Below are 13,397 nucleotides of genomic sequence, written 5' to 3'. Positions count from 1 at the left end.
ATTATGTTTCCGTTAGTGCAGCTACTGACAAGCTATATTTAAACATGATGCAGCTCTCGTTTAACTAAATCCTATACGAGTTTGGTGTTTAATTATATTACTATGATCGATAAATATTAGGAACTTGTTACTAAAAATATCTAAAGGACTGCGGTGGATAAACAAAGGAAAAAATGGGGTTGAATGGTGGATCAAGTGAGCTAATGCGAGAGAATAAAAGTGTAAATTCAAAGCTGTGAATATAAAAATTACTGCATGAAAATATACGCTTCTTAAAAATATTAACACAAAAGTGAGGCGTGAATGCCATCATCAAAGTAACAAAAATAACATTTTTCCTCTTAGAATTAAACAATTGGTGGTTTTTTTTCCGTTTGGAAGCGTTCAATTTCTTAATTAGCATTTTATGTGATGCTATTTCACCTCATGAAATCCTCAGATATGTATAAATGATGATAAACACCAACACAAATATCAGCAAGGCTACAGAAACTGTTGAAATGTTTGTGAACTTTATTTTGGTCTGAATGAACACTTGACTTTAACAATTCATAAAGAGGAACTAATTTTTGCTGAATTGACACTAATATTGTTTTATCATTCAAAACTGTCAGGTCTGTGCTATATTAAATGTACTTGATCTTTTTTGTGATTGGTAATTGCAGGAAGCGATAGAGAATAAAACTATAATAAATATAATTGTAATTCTGACAAGGGAGCAGTGAATGCAGAGAGAAAAGTGTCATTTGCTGAAAATATAGTTATATCATTCCCCAAGTGTACATACAGGCAGACTACTAATAATAATGATTTATATAATGCTTTTCCAAGGACTTGTTCACAGCGATTTACAGTTCTTGCTAAAGAGTGTATGTGCTTTACAAATTTTGCATTTATTAATATTATTAACCTAGTTTTCTATGAAAATAAATGGGTGAAGGAGACAAATATCGATGTACAAAGAAAAAACTATGAAACCTTCAAAATGGTCTTTAATAAAGTGTGCTATATAAGTGAGACATCCTAGTACTTACATTTTAACTGCATATGTGATACGTTGAAATATCATTTAGCCACTGTAAAAAGCAACATTACACAAATGTCAAAGTCAATCCACCTGGCTAAATCAAAACAACCAAAATAATCACAAATAGCATGTTTATACACATAAAGGACACACACACATCTCCTGTCTTGTAGAAAACTTACAATTCAAAGGTAATGACCAGAATTTTTTTTTTAACACATGCTATATTTTTAATGAAAATAAATGCTTTACCAGATACTAGTGATGAGATTTAAGTTTGTGTGTGTGTGTGTGCATGCCCTATAATTAAAGTTGGTGACAATGTACACTCGTTAATAATCACAAAATAACAAGTTCACGATACAAACAAAATACATTGGTCCATCAGATTTAAAAGTAACAAAATCCATGTCTTTTACTGATAATAAGAGCACCTCATTTGCACTAAAGTTACTGGTTAATTTGTAAAGTTCAGTGAAAATTATGACACTGAAAATGAGAACCCAGACCACAAAAGTAAAAATAAATGATGTTTAAGAGGACAGACTATTAACTTTTAAAAAATGACGGGTGCATGCATTTTTGTGTGTAGTGATCTACGCAAAACCAAAACAAATGAACATGATAAATGATGATATCATGATGCAGTATCATACTTTTTTCTTAAATGATAATAGTTAAAACATGCTGAAAGGTGGCAGATTCATTGGAATCCATATTTAGCACATTTCATATGCTTCAACATTAGTAGCAGCAGTTTTATACATCTTCAAAACACACTATCTACACAAGCAATGTACATCTCTGACAGAACTTGAAATTTTTGCCTCCAACTTGTTCCTCACAAACTTTTAAGCATATATATCCCAATGAAAATAAAATCATGCAGTCTGGATACACCTGCATGCATATACATATTTTCTATCACACATAGAATTGCCTTCTCTCACACTTGCCTCATAACTCATTCTCATTTGCATGCTGTTTGGAGTAATACTGAATCTTGTGATTAAAACAATGGAGAAATAAGGTGCATCTAAGTTGAGAACAGTGAAAGCATATTTCTGATGTGGAAGAAGTAATCTTTCCACATATTCCTCCAATACATGTATGTGTATTCCATAAATAGCCAAAGCACTGCTCTGTGCATGAGCAGCCTTGAGTTTTAGTGTGATGTTTCTGTTTATCTTCTAAAATACATCAACCATAAACAGCCAAACAAAAATAGAAACACACCCAATTATACATTCATTTGAAGAAATTCGTACTTTGTGGAATTGAAAACCAAGAGAAATCTTGACAATAATAAGTGTTACATTTTGCATAAATTACTAAATTAGCATTAACAGAAACAAAACAAAATGAATATCTATATAAAATCAACCTTCCCTCTTAATTCTTTATTTTTATTTCTACTGATAAGCATGCAAAAATATTCATTTCCATCAATTTCCGAACACATTACAAGAGTCGCTGTGCAATAAATACTTTACAGAATGGTGCAGCATTGATTTGTCTTTTTGGCCTGAAAATAAAGAAAAACACAATATGAGAATCTGAAGAACACCTGTTAACAATGCCAGATTATTTAACTGTGAATATTTTGACTCAATTTGAAATAAACATGATATTCGCACTAGCAGCTGCTCTCTCACACACAGAAGCGTGTACACACAAACACAGTGCACACAGGACACTACAGCTGTATGTTCTTTGCTTAACAGTAGTCTAAAAGCTATCTGATGCAAAGAGCCTTTAAACAAGTTTCAAGTTCGGTAATTAGATGGAATTATAACAGGACTGGACATACAGCACCCTTATAATTAGGATGTACTTGTTGTTGATATACATTTTAACAGAGTGTGGTGCATGATGTTCTCTTGCATTGCATTGTGAAAAAGTAAAAAAAGTAAAAAAAAAAAAAAAAGGAAAACTTTTTTCTTGCAAAAATGAAATGGTTTGTATTAGATATCAATGTATTTTTAAACTTCCTTACAGTTTTGTAGAAGGTCTTAGACTGAAGACTTAAGCCCTCTGATTTGTCGACAAGATCATCAAGCTTTTCTCCACGTTGTAGCACAGCTTCAATTGTGTTGTGCTGTTTTTTTTTAAAAAAAAAATAAGAAAAAACAATGTGTGTTTGCATGCATGCACACTCACACACACAACTTCCAATTTCCATTGTTATTCCTTTTAAAATAAATGATGCTTTTCATCCTTTCTTGGACCAAAATAAACATTGAACATCAACCTTTTGAAGCCAAAACTGTCACTCTTTCCATCTTGAAGTGTCATCGTAATTTGTATTTTTTTGTTGTCAGGGCCAGGGTTAAAACCAATGCAACAGCCTAAATTCAACCAGGTAACACAGTCAGCAGTGATCGCAGTGAAAACTGTGATCCACTTTTTTATTTGGCTAACTGAATGTTAACATTTAATAAATTCCTAAATCATGCTAAGCTACGATTGTAGAATGTAACAAAGAATTTTTTAAGCGTGTTAATGATAGCCTGGTCTTATTGGATCTAAAGAAACATTTATAAGTGCTTGACATTTTTTAAGGCACTTACTGATTTGCATCATAATACCAACACAGGCTTACACCCACAAACAGAAGGAAAAAAGAAGTGGCAAGCAAAATAGCACAGTGTGTTTAAATGATAGATACTAATGTTCTGCATTGTTTCTGCTCAAAATTTTAGGTTTTAAATGAACTGTTTACTTGCACTCATGTCTAAGACACAATTGTATGTTTTCACACTTATGCAAAGGAAAACAAATTCCTGACAAATGAAACACAATTTACTACTAATATTAATAAAAATGAGACTTTTATAGTGAAATCTCCAAGTTTAAAGCAGCCTCAATGCACTCTAAAAAAAAAAAAACAAAAAAAAAACACACACACATAAATATACAGACTCAAACATAGCACATATATACATAGATTGAAAACTCTTAACATACAGAGATAATGCAACGCAACATCAAAAGAAACAAGATCTTGCAGTGAAGATGAGGTTGAGAAAAGTTAGTCTGAACACTTCATTTGAAGTTTTGTTTTGAATAAACTGCTAGGTACATCACAGTTGAGATTACTGCAAGGTTGTGGCTTCAAGAAAGCATTAGTTAACATGATAGCAGCATATTAAATATTTGTGAAGCAAAGATACAGGATAGCACAAAACGCTTATTATCAGAAGTTCAGACATTGCTGACACTGAAATCTAATCCGTGGAAAATGTAGCAATAAAGCAAATGATCATATATTTTAAAAAAAAACAAAAAAACAAAAAACTGAGACCGAGAACAATCGTGGATGAAGACATCTTTAGATAGAGATGACTCACAGGCACAGAAAACAATCCAGAATAGAGGTAAACAGCACAACAAAAAGCACAGATCAATAGAAGACACAAAACGATATGACAAATTGACAAGAGAACAGCAACCTTGATTAGATGCATCCTCTGTCATATCAGTCTTCTTCACTTTGCTCAGCTCTTCCTCACTGTATAACACAATCACCATGATACCAGCCTTTGACTGCACTTACTCAAAGACTCCAATGATGTCACTCACAAAACATTCCAACTTTTTTGTACCACGTCATACCTGACAACTGTGTTTCAGGAGCAATTGCAAGTAAACAACCCCAAATTTTGAGCAGAAATAATGTACAACACCAGGATCTATCAATTAAGGTCAACTTCTTATTTCCTTTGTTATTTCCTTAAAAAAAAAAAAAACCCAAAACATACCAGAATAATTTTTGTTTCATCCAGTTCTGATTGTATTTTTGTCATGGCATCAGCTTCTCTGGGATTCTAAAATAAAGCAAAAGCAGTTACATTAATTTAGCTTTAACTTGCAAACCATTTGAATAATGTAGTAGCTGTTCATGGAAAGTAAAAAAGTAATCAAGCTATATAGTAAAATTATAGGACCTAAACCATTAATTTGTAACATTAAAAAAAAAAGTTTATTTAACATTTTGTTAAAGGGAAAAGCTACAAAAGAATATGCACAAAACACAGATTAAGTAACTACACTGAATATAATCAAATGACCAGAAAATCAATCAAATTATTATTTTTCTACTTGCTGCCAGCATTTACTGTTATGCACTTTAAAGTACCTGGTACTTTTGCAGAAAGTCTACCAGTTGTGGAAAGTTCACATCACTGAAAATAAAATTAAAAAAATGAAATCAGTTGTAGCTGTAGCAACATATTTCTATAGATATCTTTTCCTAATCCTTTCAATAACACATCCATGAGAAAGGGAGAGATAGAGATAATACACTTTTCTTAAACAAATACACTGACAGCCATACTGAGTGCTTCTGGCAGAGTTGCAGGCCCTAGTTTCTGGAATTGGTGTAATATGTCTTTCTCAGTTTATTTAAGCCACTATTGAGAACATACTATTCTCAAATGTGAAAAATTCTTAAAATTTTGCATCAAAAGTTGAAAATAAAAGAGCGTTTGGTGATCTCAAGAAAATTAAAGAAATGGTTTTCCATATGGTGTTTTTTTTCCCTTGTCCAAGGATCGAACTAGCCTATCACTGTAACAGCTTCCATCAGCATTTATTAAGTATGAACTAAATTCTTTAAAAATCCACCTTTTTTAACTGATTCATAAGTCACATTACTCAATACAAGTTTACACTTAATTACAGGGATGTTTATTTCAACAGAAACAGAACTAACTTTAGTCAGCTGAAAATTTAGTAATCAGTATTTCAAGACATATTTTAAGACTTTCATACCTCTCTTTTAAAAAAGGCCACTGGGTACTAGAATACCTGGACTGGAATTCATCAAGAATCTGGGAAAAAAAAAATCAAACAATGAAAAAAATGCATTCTGGATATCTGGACATATAAAAATGGAGAGGATTATATACACTAGATATTTTACAGTATTTTAACATAATTTTAATACTATTGCTCATTAAAAAAAAGAGCCACATGGTAAAAGGTGATAATTGTGTTTGGGTGTGCATGTATATGAACAGACACGAGGGAGTAGGAGATAGTGATGGCAACCACAAATGACTTCATATTAATATTTCGAATACTTGAGTCTTTTTTTTCACTGCATGTGATTTTTGTAAATTTCGTTTAAAAATAACCTCACATTCGAAAAAGTTGTAAATCAACCTTTATAAATCTCTACAAAGATATTAAGCACATGCATACAAGATCTGATAAAACTTCACATTGATTGCTGTAAAAATAACGCTGAAAATGAAAAGATGCATAAACAAAATTTTCTAATGGTCTATAGAGTATAGACATTCCTCTAACAAGTCAAAACAAAACAGTTGGGAGAAAAGAGTTCTGACCACCTTTCTTCAAATGAATTGTTTACATTTTTATATTTCCCTGAAGTTTTAGTCTTGTGCATCAACAGCACTCATCTATGTGCAATTATAAATTCAGCAATCCAACTTTAAAACTGGTAACCTTAAATGCCGCCTTTAACTTTAGGAAAGTCATTCTCACCAAGCCAGGCAGATCTGAACAAATAAGTCTGCAGTCTTAGACATCAACTTGATAAACGGTAACTATGGTGAACTTACAGTCACTCATTCTGTTTCTGTTTGGTGTTGTCTGCTGGCAATGTTGTGATTGGTGTACTAATGTGACATGGTTCACTGTTAGTGGCACATGTTGATCAGAGGTGTGAGTCATGTACTTTGTTAAGAGATAATTAACAGATGGGTTTTGGGGGCTGAAATTTACAGGTTAGTTTTGTATCGCCTACTCCTACTGATATGTGAAAAAAAAATGCAAACCATTCAGGTTGGTCTTTAATGTCCTAATTGGTTAAATATGCAGAAAGATGATGAATCATTCTTTTTAGAATTACTACTTGAAATCTTCAAGCTGGCATAAGGTTATACCTGTGGCCATTTACCTTGTTTATAAGAGTATGGGCAACTCTCTGTTGATACTCATGATCACCTATCACAACACCAGCCAGGCCATCACGTCGGACATAAACGTGGCACACATATTCTGCATCATTGAATAGTCAATCAAAATCACACTACATAGCATATAGCATTGCCACTGCCTCCTTTCCACATACACACATAAAATCTGTTTATGCCTTGTTGTGTCCCATTTAATGCCCCCCAAAAAAAAGCAATAATTTCTTAACTTTTAAAGGAAATAAATGGCATAAACTCTTATTCTTAAACAAGCCTGCAACTTTTTCAGGTTTAATTTATTTGCTAGCACAGGCTGCACTCAAATTGCTAAAATAATAAGCAAGTTTAATGATAATTAATGAAGCACACCTTGTTCTTTCACAGATGCTCTTGAGCAAAAGGCAGTTCTCTCAACTATAATCTTGCTAGTGAAATCCATAAATTCACGAACGCTGCACAAGCATGTTTCTCTTTAAGCTGTTATGTCACAATAATACAAATAAGTCATGACTTAATGATGACAACTTAATGCTGAAATTATTCTGGCAATAAATACTTTATTAAATCTATCAATATGGTGTATGTTTAGTGTAATATGACATACCCCACAAGTTGAATTCTTTTATCAGCTTTCAAAAGTATTCTCCCCCTCTCCACACACACACACATACACAAAATATATAAATAAAAACATACACGCATATACACATTACTTAAATACAAGACATTTACCTTCCTCTCTGGAAGTAGCCAAACGAAGATAGTTCATGAGCAGCCTTTAAAATGTTCACCTTTCCATCTGAACTTTTAAAGCCTACTGTTATTGCAAATAACCTCATGGCAAATACTTGTGCAGTATGTGTTTCAAAGAAAAGTGGGAACCTGAAACAGATTAAAGGACTAAATACAAACAAATTACCACAGTATATGCCTAAAAAATTAGTAAGCAACTCATACCTCCTGTAACTATATTACAAATCGTCATCAACTAATAATATTGAAAACCTCTTACTCTCACACAATGCTGGCAGTGTCAGGGGCTACACTTACAAAGTGATTTATCACATATTTCGTGTATATTATGACTAATTAAACAAACAATATTGTGAATTTTAAAGGCAACAGATGTGTTGCTTCAGTATGAAGCGTTTTGTTTGAGGAAGTCCGAAAAGGCTTCGATAGTCTGAATACGCTATCCCTTTGTCATTTTTCTCTTAACTACGATCTTGCCTCAACGTCAATTAGCAGGGTATTTTGTTAATTCTTCTGTTACTCACAACGGAACAAACACTCGTCCAAGAATCACTGATAAGTATTCAAATATAACAATCAGTAAAATTAAAACATATCATGCAAACGATTAAATAAATGTGTTTAAAATTAAACAGACGATGTGCTGTGATGTACTGCAGAGAGGTACTTTTCTAAAAACATGATTATGTGTACACTCAAATCGACAGTTCGGACGTAGCACGTAACTACAACTTACAAGATATAACAAAAATAAAACAAAAAAGTGGAAAGAGCTTTTAGAGCTGTATTAATTTACTTTAAAATATGTTAGAAATATGAAACATTTCCTAATAATAGTTAATGATGCTTACTTGCCAAGCTGGATTCAACAAACGGATATAACGTCATACACGTAGTGTTTTCAGTCACGGGAATCCCCAGCGATATTTTCGTAAATTATTCACCAAGTGAGTTTTAAATTAAAAAAAATAGTTTGTATATTTTAAATTAAAGTATTTAAAAGTAACTAAAATATTGCGAGTGTCATACACACACAGAGCTGCCACTACTATACTATAGACGACCTTATCACCACGGACTTGTATCACACGTCCGTGATATCGCTATATATGATGTTTCACTATTCGTCAGATAGTAATTACATTTATTTAATTCTCTGAACTTATATCACAGGGTTTAAAAAAACTGTCTCTATATACAGGTTAATATGTATGTATATGGTTCAAGGAATACAAAAGGCTGAGAGAAGATATATAAGAGCTAGGAGACTTTGAGAGAATGAATCAGTGTGTAGCACGGACCTTCATATGAAGGTATGAAGGTCCGTGGTGTGTAGGTAGGTATGGGGAAGCCGGGGCCTTGCAACACTTGTTAAAGAGGAGGTATTTGACTTTGCATTGAATACGCTTAAAGGGGCAGCCAAAGGACTGCATCAAGGAGATAATTGTAGTGATGTCACAGTTTTCGTCATCCAGAAAGCCTTAATTGTTTTAAACATTTTGATGGTCATGGATGCCCATGGTAGACTCAAGAAGACCAGAGATCGATCGATCGAGGTATATGCACTGACATGTATAAGGACTTAAAAAATTATAGTTACTGCCATTCGGGCAGAAAGGCCCTTATATTGAGCTGCGCCCATCCAACCCTAAACACATACAACTCACTCTTTGTTATTGGTTTTGATTTTAAAAAATACCACGAAAATGTCTGCTAATCCATTCAGCAACACTAGAAGATCCATATAGTTTCTACGCATGAGCATACCTCGCTTCAACGTCGAGTCTCGCTCAAAGTCGAGTCTTGCTACACCCTCACGTTCTGACCACTGCATGGCCTCTTCCCCGACCTTCACGTCCGACTTCCCTCCAAAAAACATCCCCGCACCTCCATCCTGTCACCACCTGCCCCGCTTTCCCAGTGGCGTAGGAACCAGGGGGGCAGCGGGGGCAGCCGCCCCCCCAAGGAAAATACAGGGGGGGCAGGAATATCCTTTTGCCCCTCCAATATTTGAGACGTAATTCTCACAAAGAGCAAAGAACTGAAGAAAGGTAGGGGAACGTAGAGAGGAGACGGTCATCACCGTCACAAAAGCGGGCCCTGAGGCAAGTGGAGGCTCTAACACCTCTGACGATCAGATCGGGGACAGTCCGTTGGTATTGTTTGCCATGCTAATTGCAGGCTGTGTTGAAGCCTGAGCGAAGAAAGCAGCCGGACAGTACATCGGTACATCGAGTGTCGTCTCCCTCCCCCTCCCCCATAATGCGACGCCTTTTCTTTGGCGGTTTTCGTTTGACCAACATAAAACATCCCCCACCCACTCGCTGTCACCCTAAAATTATCTGCTATCGCTTACAACCAAAAGGGGCCGCACTGGCCATCGGGAACACAGAAAGCCAGTAACGAATTAGTTGCATACCAATACCCCAGTCTTGCCAATCAGACAGGAACCCTCACACTTTGTGAAAAGCTAGCGAAGCACGAGGACTTCCATCTTACTAGACACCAACGGTTTAGTGCGAATTGACGGCTTTGACTTCACCTAAGTAAGGCAAAGACTATATTGGTAGTTTTCTTTAGAGACAGAGAGACTGGTATTGTTGCTATCTATGACTCAGGGGTAAGTGCATAAGTAACATTTCTAAAACTACACAAGGGCACTCACTCTTTTATCATCAACGACTGTGGCTGGTACTCAACATAAGTTATCTGTGTTATACTGTTTGGTTTGTATATATGTGTCCGTGTTTTGGTAGATGGCCATAGAACGTGTCGCATCGCTGGCTCAGCACCGTCGGGTAGCGAGGAAGGGGATGGTCCTGCGGCAATTCCCACCCTAGTTTCGTCCCCTGGCCACGGTGGTCTGGCCAGTTTATGGCCCTTAATTATAGGGTAGCCTTGCGTCCCTTCCTCTCTGGTCTCTTTGATTCTCTTTGGGGTGGATGGGGCTATTTTCCCAGGGTGTGCGGACACCAAGTTCAGGTATAGGGCTGTGTCTCTTTGTAACGTGGATTATCTCGCGGACGCTGGTCTCTGTGGGTAGGGAAAGGTTCTGGAGGTTTCTCGAAGCCTATAGAAACCTGCCACACAGGACTGGGAGGACGGCGGGGCGGAAGAGGAGTTTTTGCGCTGGTGGAGAGACCTGTGCCCGTCTCTGGGAGTAGTCGGGGGTTTGCCACGTGCTGTGTGGACTGTCGCTGGAACTGGCGTGGTGTCTAGAAGAGGGTTCCAGCAACCAGCGTATTTTCCCCGCGTTTGTTGTGAGATAGAACAAAGCGTGTCACGAGCCGTTGGGTGAGTAGGCTTAATTAATCTTTACCTTTGTTTTTCCACGCAGTTTTTCTGCCTTAAAACAAACAAAAACATACCTGAGAAGTTCCATGACACAAACGCGCTTCTGTCTCATTATGCATGTATTTAAAGAGAGGGTTGATCTGCTTAATCTGGACGAGATTGCAATGGAGTTCATTAATAGAAATCACCGAAGACGCAGTTTTTTTGGCACACTGACTTGCCAACCTTGATTAATATGATTTATATGATTATAACGTTTATCACATTTCTTGTGAATGCGTTAGCCGGGGAGTCATTCTTTAATTTGTTTTTTCTTATTTAATGCTGCTTTGCCTTTTAACAATAAAGCAGCGTGTTGTGATGCTACCACTGTGTACGTGCGTGCGTGCAGTACCCCCCCCCCCATCTTTTTTACGTAATGTGCGAGTGCGAACGCCGTTCACTGTCAGCAGGGAGTTTGCCCCCCCAACGCCGAACATCTTCCTACGCCACTGTTTTCCTTCGGTCATGGGGTTGTCACCCGGCCAGTAATTACCCCCCACCGCCATCTTAGCTGTACCTGTCCTGTTTAATAATTGCATCTTTGTGCTCCATTGTTAATTTCCAACCAGGATGTTATAAAAATTACAAAAAGGGAGAACTGCTGGACGGGGGATGGGACAAATAAGAGGACTGTGACACGGAAACTAGTATAGGGGAGGCAATTATAAGTCAGTCATGGTTCTGCTTGCTGGAGACTTATGCTGTCCCCGAAACAACTAGGATTCAGTTGCTGTTCCCATTCGGTCTTACTGTTTCTAAATCCCTTTCTTTTCACTGTAATGGTAGTTTGCTTGGAGCTTCCTTTTTCAATAACATATGATTATACATATATATCTCTGACTATGATTTTATTTTTAAACAGTTAATTTAAGGCGGCAGCTTGACTCACTTTTTTCCAAATTGTCAGGATCAGCTTTTTTCTTAGGGATGTGTTCATCTCCTCTCCTCCTATCTTTTCCTGACCCTATGGCAGAGGTGGGGAACCTTTTTCCTCTTGGGGCGCCCGGTAGCGTAGTCGTTAAAACACTCGCTTGTCACCACTGCGCAGTGAGCAGCTCAGGGTTCAGATCTCGTCGCGGGACACTGTATGTGACACCTGGGCGTCGAGGGATTACATAAACCAACCACTTTTCCTCCAAGGACCATTTTGATATTTACAACATCATTCACATTCCATACAAAATTATTATGTCAAACCAGATCGAAGTGGTCTACCTTAGGCCGGCTTGGGGCATTGCACAATTCTTCAAAATCATGCAGCCGATGAGAAGCATATGTGTCTGTTCTCTTATGTACTCATATATGTCCTTCTATCTTGAAAATAACGTTAATTCGATCATTGCTTGTCCCTCGAAATTCACATTGTTATTGACTTAAATATACGTTTATCTTGCTATGAAAATAGTTTTTAGATTGAATAAAATCTGCTGATGCCTTGGAGGGCCAGATCAAATATGATTTCGCGGGCAAAACGTTCCTCACCCCTGCTATATGGAGTCAAATGTCCCGCAAGCAGGGTCGACTTGGAGATTTTCACTGTACGTGCTACACGGGTATCGTACTGATGGTGTACCTTATCTGGGTTCGGACATCAGTGCTTTATAACCAGTTGTATCCTCTCCCTCCAAAGTGTGCATGGTCTCACCCTACCACCATGGTCTCACCCTACCACTAAGACCTAAAACAAAAGGGGACGGGGTTATGGGACGACCTTGACTGATGTCTTGAACTGGTTCACTGGATCAGCATGCAGTGTGTTCTAGTTGACGAAAGACTGAGATAAAAGTGTTGATGCTGATTCAAGAAAATGCTAGGATGGATAAGATAAAACTATCAGCATGATAGGACATTACAGACTAAAGCACCACTTTTACACCACTTAAGCTACATCTGGTGTCATCCCCAACTTCTGTGGAGATGCATAAGAAACCACGAACCATATATGTTCCTACAAGCTTTTGAGTGTATTATATACTGTATAGGTTCCTTCATGAACTATCGTCACCGATGCCCCTCGGTACCAAGCTCTACTGACTTGTGGATGCTTTACAGATGACTGCCAGTTTTATCTCGAAAGCTGGCCTTCAGATGTGACAAAAAATAGGCGAACGACAACAGAAAAATCACGAATATCCCTGGACTGCTGGCAGACGATTTTTTTTTTCTTCAGTTAACTGCTAAAACGAGGCATGGGATGACAAAGCTTCCGGTTTACTCACATTCTTTGTGACGGCTCGTCGAGACTGACAGCGGATCACTTTGCAAGAGGCTGCGCGTTGGTCTTGGCAGACAGACAGCAATCCACCTATCCACGTCTATGGAGAAAAAAAAAAAAATCC

At 36.9% G+C, this 13,397-nt stretch overlaps 1 protein-coding gene across 1 annotated transcript; it reads right to left on the bottom strand.

Annotated features, from left to right (window-relative positions):
- Positions 1–495: 495 nt before the first annotated feature.
- On the bottom strand, positions 496–8,699 carry LOC112564991 (synaptobrevin homolog YKT6-like). The gene is made up of 9 exons (XM_025240198.1): positions 8,574–8,699; positions 7,702–7,851; positions 7,339–7,421; positions 6,954–7,054; positions 5,801–5,859; positions 5,166–5,211; positions 4,789–4,854; positions 3,024–3,125; positions 496–2,552 (listed from the first exon to the last, which is right to left on the bottom strand). The coding sequence occupies exons 2-9, from the start codon at positions 7,806–7,808 to the stop codon at positions 2,517–2,519; spliced, it is 600 nt and encodes a 199-aa protein (XP_025095983.1). The 5' UTR covers positions 7,809–7,851; positions 8,574–8,699; the 3' UTR covers positions 496–2,516.
- Between the last annotated feature and the right edge of the window lie 4,698 nt (positions 8,700–13,397).

The sequence above is a fragment of the Pomacea canaliculata genome, linkage group LG5 (genome assembly GCF_003073045.1).
Source record: "Pomacea canaliculata isolate SZHN2017 linkage group LG5, ASM307304v1, whole genome shotgun sequence".
Lineage (NCBI taxonomy): Eukaryota > Metazoa > Mollusca > Gastropoda > Architaenioglossa > Ampullariidae > Pomacea > Pomacea canaliculata.
This window is presented reverse-complemented; position numbering and strand designations above follow the sequence as displayed.